Source organism: Bubalus kerabau, chromosome 1 (genome assembly GCF_029407905.1).
Source record: "Bubalus kerabau isolate K-KA32 ecotype Philippines breed swamp buffalo chromosome 1, PCC_UOA_SB_1v2, whole genome shotgun sequence".
NCBI lineage: Eukaryota > Metazoa > Chordata > Mammalia > Artiodactyla > Bovidae > Bubalus > Bubalus kerabau.
In genome coordinates, this window is record NC_073624.1 from 142,770,733 (window position 1) to 142,791,590 (window position 20,858).

Consider the following 20,858-nt stretch of genomic DNA (forward strand, 5'->3'; position numbering starts at 1 on the left):
CATTCAGGATACAAGCTTGGAGTAAAAACGATTTTTAATTGATTCTAAGTGTAACTTTCGGATGATATAGATATTCAAAAAAACAAGCCTTCAGAAAACAAAATAACCCAGAAACCTTTGTTCAAGGTCAAAGCAACTAATTACTATGAAATGTTCTCTACACAGGTACAGTCAAATTGTTCTTCACTTTGGACAAATATAAATCAGTCAATAAATAGTCACTGAGCACAGTGGGCCGTTAAGATACATAAAGGTTCTCTCTCCATCATTTGCAAATCCTCAAATTTGGAAATAAAATGGTGGCACCTAATTTTGCCTATACAATGAAGTAAAGTAACCATAACAAAGTTAGGCGATTGTTGGGAAGAAAAGCAGAAAGTCATCACATCTTCTGAGTAAAGTGGTCATATCCAAGAAGCGAGTGACTCACTCCTACACATAAGGCTGCTAATTTTGTGCCTAAACATAATTATAAAAATTACTAGCTCCTGGGCTTTCAAGGTCTCAAATAACTGAAACAAATAATACAAGAATGACATCTCTGCATACAAAGTATGAGGATAGGAAGAGTGACAGATACACACACAAAACAACCACACCTTCTTCCTTTTCTCAACAACTTTACCAACTAGTCCAGGAAACTGGACAATCAAGTAATAGTGTTGTCACGGAGTATGACAATCATTTAAAACAAAAACGTAACCGTTTTGTACCAGGCCCATACTAAGCATACTACATAAACACTAGCTAATTTAATTTCTGACAAGCCCATAGGAGAGGGCTTGTCTAGACAGCAAAGTATCTGACCAAAGATCACACAGAGTCAAGCTGATGAGGTCAGAATCCAAGCCGCATCATTCAGCATAAAATCCTCACTTTTAATCATTTAGCTACACTGCTTAATGACCTTTAAAAATACATTATCAACATTGGGATTAGTAGGCACACTGTGGTGGTCCAGTGGCTAAGACTCTGGGCTCCCTCTACAGGGGGCCTGGGTTCAATCCCAGGTCAAGGAACTAGATCCCGAATGCCAAAACTGAGAGCCAGAATAGCCAAGCAAATAAATGTTTTTTAACACATAAAATACCTCTTTAAAAAAAGAAAGCACATTGTGAAGAAAGAGAGACAGAAATGAATGAGTGATACGGTCTTCATGATGAAAACATCACAACCATGTACTACAGAAGCAGTGTTATTCAGAAGAGTCCGATACTGGCAGTTATACCTCAAATAAGTAAATGAAATGACTCTGAAAATGTATCAAGTCACTAATCTAATAAAAACAGAAAGAAAGGAGACAGAGCAGTAGTTTGCAAATGGGGCCAACCATGTCTGTGTAAGAGATGGCTTATCAGCATCACAGTCATGACCATACCTCTGCCCTTAATCTCTCATCCACAAGAAGCAGGGGGCTTCAGAGAGCTTCAAGTATTTGAAACAATTTCCTTATCTGATAAGCATTAAAATTAGTTTTATTTCAACCAATAGCAAAAGAAATCTTTTACTGCCAAGACTTCTGCTTACAAAATATTTAACATTTTTCAGCCCTCCTAAATAATGTAAATTTCTATTTTGCCTGTCCTTAATTAGTGAAGGTCATCACCATAAACACAGGGCAATGTCCCGGGGTGTTATTAAAGTTAAAAGCGAGGCACTGCCTGACCCAACAAACTGCTACGCTTATTGGAACACTTAGCGCCTCACAATTTTCACATCCTCCCTGGCTAAAAATTTTAAATTATTATAAACAAGGATGTTTCAATTTTTTGATTAATTAATAATGCCTTATAACAAAATAGACATTTTATATAAAAAAGGTGAGTCACTGATTCATTAAAATAAAGATTAAGCATATCAAAGAAAATCCCTAGTTAACAGTATAGAACTAGATAACTTCAAATCATTCATTAGAGATCCTAAGAAACAAGAAATGTATCATATATTGACAATTATTCAAAACCTGTAATTGTTTTAGTTCAAAAATGAAGCATTAGCACAATATGATTTAATAGGATTCACATTAAAATAATAAGTATTAAGTGCATATAACTATGAGCAATAAAGTGATAAACACAAAAAAAACCCCACACAACAACATACTCCTGGAAAAAGGAGTTACCAACCTATTACCTGAATAAAACAGAGAGACACAGTATTATTCAAATTCTTTAAAAGTCTTAAATTATTAACTTTTAAGCTTTAATCCACAAAAATCAGATAATAGAACTTAACTTTTCTAAAATTTATAGGCAAAACTGACTAAAGACCGATGTTAACTGTGCTTTGATTTTTAAGTTAAAAAACCATATATCACATTCAGCTCTTTCTCCTTATACTTACTCTTAAAAGGTACTAAATCTAAGATTCTTTACACGGTTAAAAAAAAAAAGTATCACAATTTTAGTATTTAAAATCTAGCCAAATTGGCCATTTAATAATTTTTTTAATATGAGTAAGTAAAACTAAAATACAACTTCTAAGGAAATGGTTTTCTTCGCATGTTAAAATAACATGCCAATGGTTACCAAGGAAATATACTTTATGAACATTCATTTGCACAGATTCCAATTATGAAATGTGTTGCAATAAAATGGAAAGCATGGAAAACATTTAAGGTGAGAATCATTTTTACAAATTTTGCCAATTTGGGAGTATTATACCTTCTATCTCCTTACTTTGACATAAAATGACCTCTAAAACATCACCAGCAGCTCATTATCCATTTACTATTGAAGCTGAAGCTTGTTTCCCCTCACTCTGTACTCAGTGAATATTCAACAGCTATTTTTATGAATACGCTAGAGATTTTTTTAAAAAGCTAGGTCTTTAATCTCCCTCCACCCACAACTGAGAATGTAATAAATTGTTTTCTCAATTCATCTTTCTTGTGGTTAAAGGAGAGAGAATCAATACCTGGGGATAAGAAGATCAAACTCTGAATCCAAAATCTACAATATAATATTCCAGGAATATGAGCTGCATAGCTCTAAGCAGAAATAACAATTATAAAAGAATAATAGCTAATAATTATTGAAGTTTTTTGTACAACATATCAAGTAAAGTGAGTGTGTGTTAGTCGCTCAGTCATATCCAACTCTCTGTGATCCCATGGACTATAGCTAACCAGGCTCCTCTGTCCAAGGAATTCTCCAGGCAAGAATACTGGAATGGGTTGCCATTCCCTTCTCTACAGCATCTTCCTGACCCAGGGTTCGAACCCAAGTCTCCCGCTCTGAGGGCAAATTCTTTACCTTCTGAGCCACCAGGGAAGATCATGTCTTTAGACATACACTTTAACATAATCAACTTATTCCAGCCTTACTTTCCTTTTTCTAAAGTCATATAATTAACATTATCCTCCTGTTTTTATTTTTTTTTAAGCACTTCCACATTTTTCTTTAACTCACAAATGCAGGGTCTGGAAATACTGAAACAAAAAAAAACTATCCTAACTGCCTAAATTTCAATTGGCTCCTTTGCTGTTGTTCAGTCACTAAGTCATGTCCCACTCCCTGCGACCCCATGGACTGCAGCACGGTAGGCTTCACTGTGCTTCACTCTCTCAGAGTTTGTTCAAAGTCATGTCCACCAAGCGGTGATGCCATCCAACCATCTCATCCTCTGTCGCCCCCTTCTCCTCTTGCCCTCAATCACTCCTTTGGAAAGATAATGGGAAAGGAGACTATTTCAGCAGAGTTGCATCCTGCAATTTAGCAAACGGTAACAGTCTAAGACGATAGTGCCAAACACGGAACAGGTGAGAGATTTTCCCATCTCCACCTTGGCCTCTCTACCCTCGCTCTCCTCTCCCAACTCCCAGGGTCTCCAGAGACCAGAGCCCACCACCTTCCTGCTGTAGCCCAAGCCCGCCAGGCCTCAACTTTCCCACTTGACCATAAGGCTCAAGACCGAGTTTGGGGACAAAAGAATAAGGTGCTGAAAGGCATCAGTCAGTCTTGAAATTCCCAACTTACTGGGGAGGTTTAAAAAAAAAAACAAACCCGAGGGAACAGGAGGTTCTGCTTCTAAGAAGTGGCAGAGACCAGGCCGTCAGGGTTGGGATAAAGTAGAAGACGACAAATCTACAAGAGGCAAAATAAGGGGTAAAGAGTGTCAGAGCTGAGGTCCCGAGGAAGTCCCAAGAGTCACAGCAAGAAGCTGCCCGCCTGGTTAAAAATCAGGCGAGGGGGGGCAGCAAACCATTAACAATCAAAGATTTTTGAGGAAAAATATTTTTATAATATGGGATTCATAACAGAAAAACAATTAAAGCGATCTCTTGTGTGAAAATTTGGGGAGACGATGGACTAAATGACCTCAACGATCTACGGTGGATCTAACAACATCTGATTCTTTGCCTAACCAATGCTTCTACCCCAGAAATATGTCTACTCCACCCTCACTCCAGTGTCTTCCTCCTTTCGAATCTCACATTCACAACCTACCAACTGCTTTTCATTACCACCGGGATGAAAGGAAACCAACTGTATTAAAATATAGTTATCAAGACAGTACGAAAAATGTGATTTGATAACACTGTATATGCTTTTTTAATCAACTCAGTAAATAATAAGTGGAAACAGTGGATACAGTGACAGACTTTATTTCTGGGGGCTCCAAAATCACTGCAGATGGTGACAGCAGACATGAAATTAAAAGACGCTTGCTCCTTGGAAGAAGGGGATGACCAACCTGGATAGCATATTGAAAAGCAGAGACATTACTTTGCCAACAAAGGTCCATCTAGTCAAAGTTACAGTTTTTCCGGTAGTTATGTATGGATATGAGAGTTGGAGTATAAAGAAAGCTGAGCATTAAAGAATTGATACTTTTGAACTGTGGTGTTGGAGAAGACTCTTGAGAGTCCCTTGGACAGCAAGGAGACCCAACCAGTCCATCCTAAAGGAAATCAGTCCTGAATATTCATTGGAAGGACTGATGCTGAAGCTGAAACTCCAATACTTGGGCCACCTGATGCAAAGAGCTTACTCATTTGAAAAGACCCTGATGCTGGGAAAGATTGAAGGCAGAAGAAGGGGATGACAGAGGATGAGATGTGTTGGATGGCATCACCGACTCAATGGACATGAGTTTGGGTAGACTCTGGAAGTTGGTGATGGACAGGGAGGCCTGGCGTGCTGCAGTCCACGGGGTCGCAAAGAGTTGGACACAACGGAGAGACTGAATTGAACTGAACATAGCAGCAGATCTACCATAGTTTCAAAGTAATGACGTGTGGTATAAGTAACATTTCAAGACACCTGCAAAAATTTAATGTGATATGAAAATACCTGTGATTTCTATCCACGAAAAGTTAAAAGTGGTACAAATAATACTGTAGTTTATTTCGTATCAGTACATTTATAGCTGAAGTTTATGCTAACTTTCAGGAAAACATTAGTAGAGAAAAAGTTATTTTTCACCTTCTAAATTCATTGCCTCCTGAACTCTATTCAGAAACCTAATTTGTGAACCTCAAATTAAGAGGCTTTGGTTAAACCCCTGATCATTTTCTCTCCAGGTTAATATAACAGCCTTGGGATGGATCACCCTGCCTCCAATATTTCATCAAATCTATCCTTCACCCTGATGAAGGATCACAAAGGTGCATCTTAAAACAATACTCCCCTGCTTAAAATCCCTGGAAGGGTTCCTCGAGGCCTATAGGACTGTATGGCATTGACAGATGCACTCTCCAGGCTCTGTTTCTCTAAACAGTACTTCGAGGAGTTTCCCAGCATTACACTGAACTTTCGAGACTTTCTGCCGTGTTCTCTTTTCTACTCGTACATGATTCTACTCAAGTGTGGGTGTGTAAAAGTCGCTCAGTCATGTCCAACTCTTTGCGACCCCATGGACTACATAGTCCATGGAATTCTCCAAGCCAGAATACTGCAGTTGATAGCCCTTCCCTTCTCCAGGGGATCTTCCCAACCCAGGGATCAAACCCAGGTCTCCCACAATGCAGGCAGATTCTTTACCAGCTGAGCCACAAGGGAAGCCTATCATCTTCCAAAGCATCAGTGTCCTTTCCCCCAGACAGACCAATCTCTTCCTTGCCTATGAACTTCAAAATCAGTAAAGATTTTTGCCTGGCACATTATCCTGGGCTGTGGTTATCTGCACATATTCCTTTTCCCATACATGACAGTTTATTTTTCCCCAAATTCAGTGTTCCCCCTACTACAAAAAGTGGTCTTGAGTATTTCTGGATTTTTCTAAACTAAAAATAATATCTCATATCCCGATTATAGAGTTCAGTTTACAAAGGGATTTCTTACGTGTCCTTGTTTAAGTCTCTTAATAACCTTACGAAGACAAGCAGTCTAAAGGATTACCTTAATAACCCTATAAAAATAAGCAGTCTAAAGCTTTACCTGTTTTGTAGATGAGGGAACAGAAATCCAGTGATATAAATGATTAGACCTGAGCAAGTCAGTTTAACAAGCTAGAGCTGGGATTATAAAATCCAGGCTCCTTGGTGCAACACTTATTTTGAACTAAAACCAATGTACCAGGCCCAGGATAGGTACATAAAAAGCATGAGAGTGCTTCTTTATCAAGGTGGATGAAACTGGAGCCTATTACACAGAGTGAAGTAAGCCAGAAAGAAAAACACTAATACAGTATACTAACACATATATATGGAATTTAGAAAGATGGTAACGATAACCCTATATGTGAGACAGCAAAAGAGACACAGATGTATAGAACAGTCTTTTGGACTCTGTGGGAGAAGGCGAGAGTGGGATGATTTGGGAGAATGGCATTGAAACATGTATATTATCATATGTGAAATGAATCGCCAGTCCAGGTTCGATGCATGAGACAGGGTGCTCGGGGCTGGTGCACTGGGATGACCCAGAGGGATGAGATGGGGAAGGAGGTGGGAGGGGGGTTCAGGATGGGGAACACATGTACACCCATGGCGGATTCATGTCAATGTATGGCAAAACCACTACAATATTGTAAAATAATTAGCCTCCAATTAAAATAAATAAATTTATATTAAAAAAAAAGAAACTATTCAACACGGTACCAATAAGACCCTATGAGCAACAGCTTTTTTTTTAAATACAGTAGTACAAGTCCTTTGCTGTACACCTGAAATTATCACAACATTGTTAACCAACTATGCTCCAATATAAAATAAAAAATTTTTAAAGTATAAGTCCTATAATAAAATTATAACATAAAGCTAAACATTCCCTAATGTTTAAAAATATAACCAGTTTTAGCTTTTAGAGTTTTTTAACTACATTATTCCTACTAGTCTAGACCTCTGAAATAAAAGTTTCTTGTAAACACTAGTTAAATATTACACAACCAACTAGGGGTTATTACTTCCGTCACTAGAAAGAGAAACTAAAGTAATAGCTTAATATTTTAAGAATGTTCCAATTTAAAACTGTCAGATAAGAATTCTTGACATTTGTTACCCTGCTAATTCGTATGTATTTTGATCAAGTTGTTGAAATTTTTCAATGCAATTTTTTCACATGTTATAACATGGCCAAGTATTTTGATTCCCAATAGTTCTCTCTTTTGAAATTTGAGGCTTATAGAATATTGAGTTTTCAAGAGGGTGCTGCATGAACAGTAAAGAACAAAATTCAATTTAATGAAGCAAACATTTATTCTTATATGTAAGGCTGGTAATGCAGGATGAGATGTGGAAGACATCAATTCCTGCTTTCGAGACGCTTACTAGGAAGGATGACAACATAAAAATATCTACAATTTTTAAAATATGATGCTTATATGCTTTAAACGTGATGCTTTACGTATTACACACCTTAGGTAAACCTTCACATAAGCAGTTGGAGCAAAAAAAAATTTAAACATCCAAAATATCCTTATTTGGAATGAAAAATATACTGTATATACTACACAGGATGGATATTACATAGTGGCGGAAATCTATGAACTACAGTCACAAGTAACAATAGGTAAGTCTCAAAAACAGGATACAGTAAGGGAGGAAAGTGTTAGGGAAGGGGAGAAGAAGGAAGAGCCCAGAGGATCTGGAAGGAAAGGAAAGATGAAGAGCTTCTTCAAGTGATTTTTAGCAAGGAGTACATGCTTTCTTAGAACCAGGAATAATTTTTTTTTTTTTTTTTAAAGGACGGTGGTAATTACATAAAGGAGTTTCAAGGTAAGGTAAGGAGAGGGAAGGAGGCAAGCCCTGGTGGAAGGCTAGATCTAGCCTGGTGCTGAGTATTTCCCTTTCCCCTGTTAGGTCAGGTTCCGGTGAAATAGTTTCTCCTGAGGGCATAACTTGTTAAAAAGAGTATTTCAAAGAGTATTTGGTGTATTTCAAAATGGTTTCTTTTTCCTTCCCCTGCCGACTTCCAGCAGGGAGAAACTTTTCTCCCACATCAACTGTGAAGATCGGATTCTCCTGCAGCTTTTAACTCTCAGAGCTGTCCACACTGGGTCTCCAGATTCAATTATGGTTTAGGCTTTCCTACCCTAGCACTGATCCTTGCAGAGGTTTCCACTCTGGTGAGTTTTAATTCTCTGTACTGCCTCTCTCCCAATTTGGGAGGATGTTTATGACCTCATTTCTCTGAAGCATCTAAAAAGAGCTGTTAATTTTTTTAGTTTGTCCAGCTTTTTACTTGTTGTTAGAACACAGTGGCAACTCCTAAAGCTCCTTCTTACATGCCAGACTGGAAACAAGATATTCTGAGTTTTGCGATATGTTTTTAATTAATGGTTTTTTAACAAGTGCTTTGTATATTAAGAATGTTAACCCTTGGTTTTACGAATGTTTTTCCCCAATTTGTCATTTGTCTTGAAATTTTGTTTATATTGTTTCTGACGACATAGAGTTTTAAATGCTTATGCAATCAAATCTTATGAAATTTGCCCCTTTGGTTTCTGATTTTACGGCACACATTGACAGGCCTTTTCATTATCAAGGTTACATTGCCTTCACATGTGTTCTCTTTTTATACTTTCATGGTACTTTTAGATTTTACATTTACAGTTCTTATCCATCAAGAATTACTTTTTCTTCAGATTTTATTAAATGGCTAGCTGGCTGTCACAAAAATCATTTACTAAATTTTACATCATGTCCCAACTGATGTAAAATTCTACTTTTATCTTAAATACCTATATACAACTCTTATTCAAGACTTGACTCTCAGCAAACAAAAACAAAAACCCAGCAACAGAGATAGGCCTTGTAAGGAAGTGGACAGCTGGAGACAAGTGATAAAAGAAGACTCACTTTACATTGTTTACCCTTTCGAATTGTATTCCATGTTCTTTGAACTACCACTCAAAACTATCGACAAAAATTGTTTAAGGTTCTGCTTAGTGGACATAATAGAATTACCAAATATTTCAGTTCTCTGTAAATTACATCATAACAACCCAATATGTACCTGAACAATACCTGAAATCATAGATCTACCTTGATTTCAAACCTGGGAACTATGATTTAAATGAACAGCTAAAGTACCTGAAATATGTCTAAATCCTTCATCACTGCAACCAAAGCTACTACCTCAAATGTGTAACAGCCTCAGATACGTGCATTCCCTAGACCCAGACATTCCCTAGACCCAGCCACCGGCAGATGCATTTTGCTTTCTTCATCAAATGTTCGCTAGTAATTATCAAATACTTAATTCAGAATCTAATCTTTCTGTTCTAATGCAATTCAATTACGGTATTTTCAACATTCTTTATAATTTGATTCAGATGCCAAAACTGGCCTGTTGTAACCATAATACCATAAAGCAAACTAGCTAACAGGTAAAAAACATTCATCTAGCCGCAGATGGAAAAACAACAGATTTTGTCTTTTAAGTTATTCTCTTTAAGATCTTCATGTCATTTTCTAAACAACTATTAAAGGTAGACTATACTTTTAATAAACTATAAAAGCTAGTGATTTTAGCCCTTCTATACATAAAAATATTTTCAAGCACTGGAAAATACTCCACCAACAGAAATGGGAAGGTGACCTAGTATTCAGTTTCATTAGTATACTCATTAATTATATAGATTAGATACTATCTCTGTACTCTGTAATTCTCTAACTACCTGCTCTCCGAGGTACCTTCCCACTCTTTTTTTCTAATAAATCAGCTCCTTTAACATGTAGGAGACACATATTCCACATATCTCCCAGGAACTCTAAAAGTGAAAATGCAGAAGAAAAATCAATTCTTTTTAATAGCCTAATTACCCTTACTCTTTAAAACCCCTTGCATTTGATTATCATAATATTATCCTCATTTAACAGGAAACAAAGATACACTTGCCAAACATCACATGAATGGCAATTAGAAAAAGGTCTCCTGATAGAATGTCCTTTGCCCTAAATATGCTGCATCCCACCATGATTAAACACAACACCCAAAGAAAAGAGTCTTTGCAGAACACAGTGAAGGAAGCACTCAAATGAATATTAGCAATATGCTTTTTAAAAAGCAATTAAGTTTAGTATTTAAAGAAACAATTTTCCATCTTCTAAACAAGAAATGGTCTCAAGTATGCCAAAAGAGACCACCCGTTAAAAGGCAGCAGGTCATGTATTCCCTTTTCTCCCACGTCTCCGAATTGCCTTACACCATGAAGCACTAATCTAAAAGCCATCTACTTGGAGATCTCAACTATCAAGGCACAGCCCAGTACACCCACTACTAAACTCCGGGTTCTTCTCACATAAGGCAACTCCTCAGATGAAATTACAGTCTGTTTAGACTAAGAATTCTCAACCAAATCAGGCTTGATGTTCCCCTTTCATAAAATATTTTCCAGCTTCTGCTTTATCATCCAGAAATGAAATTAAAAACAATCTCCCTACAGACTTCAAACAAACCCATGTATCTATCTTAAATAAAATATGGATGGAAAAGTGAAATGAAAATCATTTAAAATAAGATACGTATTTCAGCATGTTAATCTTGAAACAAAACGGAACTAGAAAACATTCAAGAGTAATTACCAGCTAACCATGAAAGCTATGAATACAAAGTACTTTGTGACACAATTTTCCAAAACTGTAAACAACTCCTGATCAAACTGTGAACAAAACAAATCTTTCTTTTACAAGTTGCATATAGAAATAGACACTGGAAAATTCAGTAGCGGTTAAAACCATGCTTTATACATAAAACAGAGGTTCTACATTCAGATAAGTACAAATATTACACAAATGTCAGGCAGTGTGTGTGTGTGTGTGTGTGTGTGTGTTTAGGCAGTGTGTTCTTAAGCCTTGCAAAACATGGGAACATTCTTTGTTCAGGACAGCCTGTGCACCTAGAAAGAGTATATAGCATCCCTGGCTCTCACCCATCAAACGCTAGTGGTTAGCTGCAATCATTCCAACAACCCCCAAAAAATACCTCCAAACCTCCCCCTAGAGGGAACCTCCATCTGGACCTACTGTCTTAAACACAATTCGACTATCACAGTACAATGTAAAGAACACTTGGGAAATATGCATTAGAGTTCCAGTTCTATCACCTGTAAGTTATGTGGTCACTGGCAGTGAGTTCTCTAAACCTCAGTTTCCAGTGTACTAGACAGGAATAAACATTACCTAGGCTCTGAGTTGTAAAAGTTTTAAAAAACATTATTTGAATTTTTACTGGGTAATTTACTCTATCCTAGAGAATAGGAAAACACAAATAACTAATATAACCACACCTGTCCTTAAACATTTTACCATTCAGTAGGTCAGACCTAGGTAAAACACAATATAAAGCAGAATGACAGGCATTAAATAGAAATTCAAGTAATTAATTATAGGGGCCTGGAGAAAATGAATAACTATGAAAATCAGGACATCAAGTCCAGGCATAGGCACAGAGCATGAAAATATAGCTTGGTTCAGAGAAGAAAGGTAAGGGAAAAAATACATTAGAGACTGGGAGGGCAGGAAAAATTAACGCTGTAAAAACATTTAGGGTCAGTTTGTGGAGGAATCTGAATGCCATTCAAATACTTTGAGTTTTATTGGGCAAGAGAACTTTTTAGAAAACTGGTATTTATGTGGCACATCTGATTTTCAAATAATGCTGAATAATGGCCAAAAATGATTCCAGACAAATGCAAATTTTCATTAATGAGATCCCTGAAATTAATATATAGGTTCTTAAAATGCATAAATAAGCAAAAAGAGCCTCAGTTCAGTTCAGTCGCTCAGTCGTGTCCAACTCTTTGCGACCCAAGAGTAAAAAGCCTACCCAAAAGTAAAAAGGAGTTTCCGATTTCATTCCTTGCATAACAAAAACATTACTAATGTACTGAACCTGGGACCTTAAAAGAACTCAAGATTATCTCCTATTCGTTTTTTATTTTCTCTCAAACAAGTGGCAGAATTTTATAAAATGTATTTTGCGTACTTCATGTCACCCCTGGAAGGCAAGAGACAAACTGCAGTATTACTGATCTCTTTTTACTACAGGGAAACTGAGGAACAAAAAGAATAAATTACAATATGGTCACAAAACAAACTATTATATTTCCTAGAACTTTTAATTAAAGGCTTGAAGCCCACGTTTCATCCTTTATTCTTCGTACCATCTGAATACTAGAATTATCTCTTATTACCATCTTAGCAGAAAAAAAAAAAAAAGATGCGAATTAAATTTCAAGATCACTTCCTCGATTCGGTATTGCCACCAAAAATATCAGAGTTTAAATTCTGCCTCCTGAAATTAAGACACCTGCGAGACCTGCAAGGTGCGAGCAGTAACCCAACTTCCCAAAAAAACAGACAGCTATAAATAGCAAGACAGGTCAGAAATCCTAAGCCCAACTTTTACTCTGAATATCTGGCAGGTCAGAGGTGTGTTTGTAATACAGGCTTTGCGGATGTTGTGATGGGAAGATGTCGTAAGAGGCCCAGAACAGTGCTATCTACACACTCACTACTGCAAACTTGAAATCAAGGCTTTCCTCCTCTGCCCTTCCCTGCATTGCACCACAAACCAGGAGACTCCTGACAGGCCTGTGCAACGATTCTCCCGACCTCTGCCTGAAAATGCGGTACTTTGATGATGTCCAGGGCCTCAGTAAACAGTGAGAACACCGATGTAGCTAAACACATCTCAAAATTTCTCCTCTCCAGAATCTAGGGCCTGGTCCAAAAGGATTCTGTCAGAGAGAGAGTTTCCACGACTACTATTTTGCTTTTCACACAGATATTAACAACCCTCACCCCCAAGTCCCCTTCCTCAGCCTCTCACTACCCTCTCCCCTCTACGCCTGGTGGACGCGCTGGACGAAAGGAGCCAGAGCAGGGAGGTTAGAGCCAAGGATCCAGGCCCCAAGGCCGTCCGGCGCGGGCAGGGGTCCCGGCAGCCCAGCCCCCGGAGCCGGGCAACCCAGACTTGGCCTCGGCCAACGCGCCGCCGCCGCCTATCAGCGGAGCGTAGGGGCGGGGCTGGCTGGCTCCGCGGCGGCTCCGCAGGCGGGCGGGGAAGGGTGGGGGGGACCGACCGCCGCGCAGCTCCGGCCGCCGCGCGCAGACACCGGGCCCGGCTCCCGAGGGCGCCAGCGCGGCCCCGGGGAGTGCGAGGAGCCGGAGGGCGCGCGGCCTGCCGTTGGCCGCCTGGTCCGCCACCCTCGGCACCCACCCGCCCCCGAGGTGGGGCCCAAGCCCCTGGGAAGATGGTGTCCTGGATCATCTCCAGAGCTGTGGTGTAAGTGTCGCTCACGGCGCCCCTCCGCCCCCACGCGAGGCCCTGGAGGCCGGGGGTGGCGGCAGAGGCCGGGAGGAGAAGGGAAGGCCCGGGCCTGGGCGGGGTGTGCTGGCCCGGCCTCGGGCCTGCCCGGGGTCTGGGAGCCCTCGGCCTCCTCACCCTAGTCCACGTCGCTGCGGGGCTCCCTGCGTCGGCCGAGGGCCCGGCTGCTGCGGTGCGGCCGGACTGCGTGCGGCTCGTCGGCCCTGCTCCCGCGGCGCTGGGTGGGCAGGCGCGCAGGGCAGACGGCGCGCGCTCCCTGCTCCCTCTCCCCGCGCTGCGCGGCACCGCCCTGCGGGCCCGGGAGCGGCGCGCCTCGCGGCGGCGCCCTGCGCAGGCTCCGCAGAAGCTAAGCGCGGGAGGCTCGGCGATCCTCCTGAGGATTTCGTGGCAGCGCCGAGCCTTTGTATCGTGCGTTGCGGGTCTCCCAGGGCCGCTGATTGCCTCTCGGTCACGTGTGGTAGGAGGAGAGATTTGTCTAAAAATCTGAGACCGCTCCCAGCTCAGATCCTTAGGAAGGGTCTCAGTTGCCCCGAGATTTACAGCTTATCGAGAAAGGAGCTCATTATTGAATGGTGACACTCGCCTGCTCGAACGGATCCCAGAATTTGGCCCTGTCGTGGTGGAAATATTTGCAAAGGGATTGAGAGGTTGCAGGTGCCTCTTGCCTTTGTTCAGATTATCCATTCATTTCATTGTGCTTTTACCACTAAGTGTTACAGGCCCATACGAAAACAATTAGTTGAGTTGTGGGGATTACTCTGTAAAGGTTGGACTACCATTTAAACTGATTTCCTCCAATCCTTCTTGACTTAACCCCCACCTGGAACACGAAAGTCACGAAGTAAACAACAGTGACGTAGTTATAGCCAGGGGCCCATGGATTCATTAATCATGATCTCTGTAGGAGTATTATCTCTGTACCTTTCTGAAATGTTTTCAGGTGGCAGGCTTCTCCGATTAGCTTTATAATGTGGAAGAAAGAACATTGCCAGATTGCTCATTTATTTCTCAATCAGAATTAGCTAATTTTTCTGTTGTTTTGTGTTTTGTTTTGGGTTTGTTTTGTTTTTTCTTTGAGAGTGAATCAATCGCATAGTAGTCCTGTTTAACTTGATTTACAATAGCATTCAAGATGTGTAATTTGATTGTCTGAATGCAGTTTTCTTCTTCCTAGGTATAGTTTTTAGTTAGCTTCAGAGGGTCCCATGTTCATCTGTACAAAATTAAAAATCAAGAAATAATACCACAGATGTCTTAAAGTTTTGTTTTTTAGGGTTTTGTTTTGTTTTGTTTTTTTGCCTTTTGGGGCCTTCTTTTGAGTCTACGTTTTCATAACACAGACATAACTTTCCTGACCTAGTAGGTGTCTATCAATTGTGTCAGTGCCTGGAAAATCAAGTATCCAGTTAAGATATTGTCGCGTTGTTTTGTTTGTATTTTTTTGATTATCGGGGTTCCTTTAACCAGTTCTTTGACAGAAAATTGTGAAGCACTTATTTAATTTGCATTCATCAAAGTCAGATTTTTCTTTTTTTGATCATTGATTATGAGTATGAATGTCTTCTATGTGCTATCTAGAACACAAGGGTTGATAATGTATGACCAATCTTAATGGAACTGATGGTTGCAATACCAGATACCTGCAGTACAGGGTGAAGTCTTCTAAGAGTTACACCCAGAGCTATAGGGTTTAGACAAGGAAAGGATTGTATCTGGTTGGAAAATCAGAAGAAGCAAGGGAGATTACATTTGACGTGCGCCTTCAAAGACGGACTGACTTTAGACAGCCGAAGATGAAAAAGGAGAGGATCCCAGATAAACTGGTCACTGTGAGCCAAAGAATTGAGAAGGGAAAGCCCAGATTAGTTACTGAGGACTTAGGGACTGGGGAGAGAGAAAGCTGCAAAGGTAGGCTGGGGCCTGTTTTCAAGGAATATTCACGGAGAAGTGATAGCTATTATTAGGCAGCCATGGATTTGCTTTAGAAGATTCTGTGCATTAGATGAGATGGTTGTGAATGGTGAGACTCTGAAGATGGGAGACCCCTTAAGGAGTTCCCTAACTGGAGAGAGGATTAAAGCCTGCAGTGCTAGAATGTACAGAATTAAAAGTGCAAGGCAAAGGAAAGGGAGATAATAGTGAGGGAGAAAAGGTCATGAGAATGTATTTATCAAGTGTCAGGAAGTTTATATCTTGAGCCCTTGAACTATTAACATATTAAAAAGCACACTTGCCAGGGAATATAAGCATCATTATATTTTGTCCCTCTGCTCCTCAGTTTCTCTTTCTCTAAGCACTGAACGTTTTCTACTCCCTTGATCACACGTAAGAGTAAGAACATGAAGGATCAACCCCAGGGTTTATACAAACTTGGAAACCTTTTCACACTCGCAGATAGGATTTACTGCATTCTTCTAATCCTCTGGAACAGCCAACTAGTCCTGACCCTAAAGAAAGATCAGACAGTTCTCTCCATATGAACCTTGGGCGATATGAACAAGGAACACAAGGACCCTCTTTAACCTGAGCTCCCTGAGTACGTGAGCACTTTCTCCCTAGCCCAGTGACAGACCCTTACTAGGAAGAGCACTGACTTGGTAATTAGCCCTGCCCTGGATGCCAGTTAATGGACCCGGGCAACATACTAAATCTGTGTTTCATCGTCTTAAAAATGATTATAATATTTACTACTTAAAACTGTTGTCAGTATTTAGTTTAACTAAAACACACCAACTGCGCCTGATATTTGTTATGCACTTGAACTTAGTATATAGATAGGTTTTTTGTTTTTATGAGGGAGAGAAGTTAGATGGTGTAGCAAGAAATATCACTGGACTGTCATCGTCATTATCATTGGAAACCTGGACTTTAGAACTAGCTTTGGTTGTATTAACCAGATGCATGATCTTTAGTCAGTTCGCACTGATTATAAACCTCTGTTTCTTACTCTGTAGAGGTAGAAGGATCTGGTAATCTCCAAACTGTTTTGTATAGCTGTAGCATTCTGTGACACTGTAAGGATTTTTCATTTTTTTCCAGTCTGTTTAAAATTAGCTTGCTTTATTTTTACAGGCAAAATTGAAAGGTTAGTTAGCAATTATTGATAGTAATCTGAGACTACCAAATGATATTATATGTAATATAAAACGTGATACCCATAACCTTCTAAAACATGATTCTTAGAGGTTGAGGGAAATCCCATTTTTCTGATTTGTGTCTACAGCATAGCTGGTCGTTATGATCAGGACCGAACACAGATTGTCTGAATTCAAATATCAGCTGTGCCGTTTAGTATTGGTTGCTGTCTACCCCATTGGATTAAATGTGTTCACATATATAATGTTCATTCTGCTCCATCAGGTAGATAGTAAGTATTCAGTAATGTTAGTAGTTATTATCAGAACGAGAAGAACATATTCACCTACAGTCTCAGCATACTGAACATTTAAACTATTTTCAGTTTACATTTTTCTTTGTCTTTCTGTGTAGGTTACATAGTGGTAATTAACAGTATAGTAAAAGTAATTTTTACACTGCCGTTTATTGTTGTATGATAAGCATCTCCTACATTGCCCTGAAATCTTATTTTATATCTTCCATTTGCTCAGGCCACTATTCATAATTTTCATAGCCATTCTTTGATCTTTTAATTTTCCTTTTAGATCATTTCTAGTATTTCATTATCATAGGTAATGCTATAATATAATTATAACGCTGAATTGGACATCATTTATATATACTTTTTAAGTGTTTCCTTAGGATAAATATACAAGAGGAGTATTTCTGAATCAAAGGTTATAAATATTTTTGTGACCTTTGTGGTCAATTTTTCCAAATTAGTATCCAAAACAATATTAATATTTTACACTACCACCAGCAAGGTATGAGTACTGTCTCTATCACAGTGTAGCCAGATTGGGAAGGTTTAATTTTTTTTTATGTTTTCCTAATGAATATAACATTGTTTTCCTCTGCATTTTTCTTATTAGAATTAATATTTGTCCTAATATTTATTAATTATGTCATATACAAATAATCTATGCACTTTACCCATTAATCTCTTGGCTACTTAATAATTTACTTATTTGTCTGAACTCCTTCAGTTCAGTTCAGTTCAGTCGCTCAGTCATGTCCGACTCTCTGCGACCCCATGAATTGCAGCACGCCAGGCCTCCCTGTCCACCACCAACCCCTGGAGTTCACTCAAACTCACGTCCATTGGATCAGTGATGCCATCCAGCCATCTCATCCTCCGTCGTCCCGTTTTCCTCCTGCCCTCAATCCCTCCCAGCATCAGAGTCTTTTCCAATGAGTCAGCTCTTCGCATGAGGTGGCCAAAGTACTGGAGTTTCAGCTTTAGCATCAGTCCTTCCAAAGAACACCCAGGACTGATCTTTAGAATGGACTGGTTGGATCTCCTTGCAGTCCAAGGGGACTCTCAAGAGTTTTCTCCAACACCACAGTTCAAAAGCATCAATTCTTCGGCACTCAGCTTTCTTCACAGTCCAACTCTCACATCCATACATGACTACTGGAAAAACCATAGCCTTGACTAGACAGACTTTTGTTGGCAAAGTAATGTCTCTGCTTTTTAACATGCTATCTAGGTTGGTCATAACTTTCCTTCCAAGGAGTAAGTGTCTTTTAATTTCATGGCTGCAGTCACCATCTGCAGTGATTTTGGAGCCCAAAAAAATAAAGTTTGACACTGTTTCCACTGTTTCCCCATCTATTTGCCATGAAGTGATGGGACCGGATGCCATGATCTTCATTTTCTGAATGTTGAGCTTTAAGCCAACTTTTTCACTCTCCTCTTTCACTCTTCATTACCTAATAAATTAACCTTAAGTCCTATTTGATGCAAGTGTGTTTCTAAATCTAACTATACTTCTCTTTAGATATTTTAAATTATCCAGAGAGTTCATAGTTTTAATGCAGTTTAGAGTTCAACTTGTTCATTTTTTATTTGTGATTTTTTCACTTCTAGATATAAAATATTTACTCCAAATATTTAATTAGTACTATTTTCTCATATAGAATTTTTAGATAAATTTAGAAACTTCCCTTTAAAGTCCATAAATCTGCATTTCCCTTTTTACATCTTAACACATTTTAGTTTTCCTTTTACTATAATTTTATTATCTGGCAGTAGTAGTAAAACCTCAGTTCTCTTTCTTTAATTGGTCCTCTTCCATTGTATTTAGTGAGTATCTTTAGAGTCTAAATTACATACCTTAAAAACCATACTCCAGCGGGTGTTTCCAACATCATCCGTTTTCCCTCTCCACTTTATCTTTCTTGTCAGCATGAAAACATGCCATTATTGCTCCCATCTTAAAAAATAAATAAAAACCTCTCTCTCAGTCTTCTCTACTTTCCATCTCATTTACCTATTTCTCTTCCTCTCATTAAAGCAAAAAACTCAAAAGAACAGTCTACATACACCTTCACCACTCATCCTTTGGGTCGCTCTTGAACCCATACCAATTAGGCTCTGCCATCAACTCCTCCACTAAAAGTACCCTTCCATAGGTTGGCAGTGGCCTCCACGTGGCCAAAAGAGTAGGTCCTCTTCTGACTTATCAGCAGCTTTTGATACAATTGCTCTTTCTGTCCTTGAAATACTTCCTTCACTTGGATTCCCAGAAACCTTGCTTGCATTGTTTTCTTCTTAGACTCACTGGCCACTCCCTACTTAATCTCTTGCCACATTCCTCCACATGCCCTGAATTATTAAAATTCATGTCTCCAGAGGCTCAGCCTTTTTCTTTTCTATCCACACTCCTTTGAGGGCTCTCGTTAATTTACACCTTCAACCCAGACGTCTGCTAAACTCATGATCATATGTATTTTTAACTGCTTGAGTCTGCATGGAAACATCTGTCAGGTTGGCCAAAAAGTTTGTTCTGTGAAACATTACAGAAAAACCCAAACAAACTTTTTGACCAACCCAGTAGAAGTCATCTGGAACTAAAGCTATCCAAAACTGAACCCCTGAATTGCCCTTTTGATCTGACTTTGGCAGCCTGCCCAGCTCAATTATTGACAACTCAATGCTTCATTAGTTCAGGCTAAAAAAACTTGGCATCATCCTTGATTTTTCTTTTTCTATTGTTCTCTACATTGAATACTACGGTAAATCTCGTTGACTCCTTCAAGATCTATGCAGCATTCAGCCAATTCTCATCACCTTTACTTAACATTACTCTAGTCCAAGCCCGTTTCATTCCTGAAATGTATTATTATAAAAGTAACCTGCTTCTACCCTTTGTATGTATGTATATTTGTTAAGATTATGACAGAATTAGTGAAAAATATCTTGATTAATTTTTAAATCATTGGGAACTTTTAGGGAAGTCACAATTTACTAGTGATTTTTCTTCCTTTTGGTAAAATCTCAATAATAGCTAAAATGACTTGTTTATTTGTAAGTCATGTACAACTCTTTTGCGACCCTATGGACCATAGCCCGCTGGGTTCCTCTTTCCATGGGATTTCCCAGGTAAGAATACTGGCATGGGTTGCCATTTCCTTCTCTAGGTGATCTTCCTGACCCACGTGTCCTGCATTACAGGCAGCTTCTTTACCACTGAGCTACCAGGGAATTCTGGAGAAGGCAATGGCACCCCACTCCAGTACTCTTGCCTGGAAAATCCCATGGATGGAGGAGTCTGGAGGGAGGCCATCTATGGGGTCACACAGAGTCGGACACGACTGAAGCTACTTAGCAGCAGCAGCAGCAACCAGGGAATTCCAATGGCTAAAATAATTTCTTTCAATTAAGTTAAGGTAGATTTTAATAATAACTTTATTTATCAGTTTTGATGAGTTCATCATGTAAATCACTTAAATGTTCCTGAGTGATGTCTAAAAGAATAGGATACTTACTGCTTTTAGGTAATGAGAAAATAAGGAAAATAGGAACAATGATATTTTCAAAGAAATTTGAAAAGTTAACTATCTTAAACAAGTAATTTTCTGTGAATGTCCTGCAACAGTCATTTTTGCTGTCTTCCTTAATTAAGACAGAAAACACATCCTAAACGTTTTGGTCTTGTTTTCATCGCACAGGCCAAAACTTCCAACAAGATTCCTTTGTCAGCCTTCATTTCAGAAACAATTTGCTTTTGTCCACTTTTTGTC

General features: G+C 39.2%; 2 protein-coding genes across 3 annotated transcripts in view; one reads left to right on the forward strand and one right to left on the reverse strand.

The window, feature by feature from the left end:
• Positions 1–14,092, reverse strand: part of JMJD1C (jumonji domain containing 1C) — a 317,588-nt gene extending 303,496 nt beyond the window's left edge. For both annotated transcript variants that reach the window (XM_055590393.1, XM_055590424.1), the window contains exon 1: positions 13,833–14,092. The gene's annotated coding sequence lies outside the window, so the exon portion shown is untranslated. The remainder of the gene's footprint in view (positions 1–13,832) is intronic.
• The window catches only part of REEP3 (receptor accessory protein 3), a 99,892-nt gene continuing 92,479 nt past the window's right edge, over positions 13,446–20,858 (forward strand). Inside the window, exon 1 of the mRNA XM_055590473.1 lies at positions 13,446–13,673. Within this exon, the coding sequence (XP_055446448.1) occupies positions 13,642–13,673 (32 nt within the window). The 5' untranslated portion in view covers positions 13,446–13,641. The remainder of the gene's footprint in view (positions 13,674–20,858) is intronic.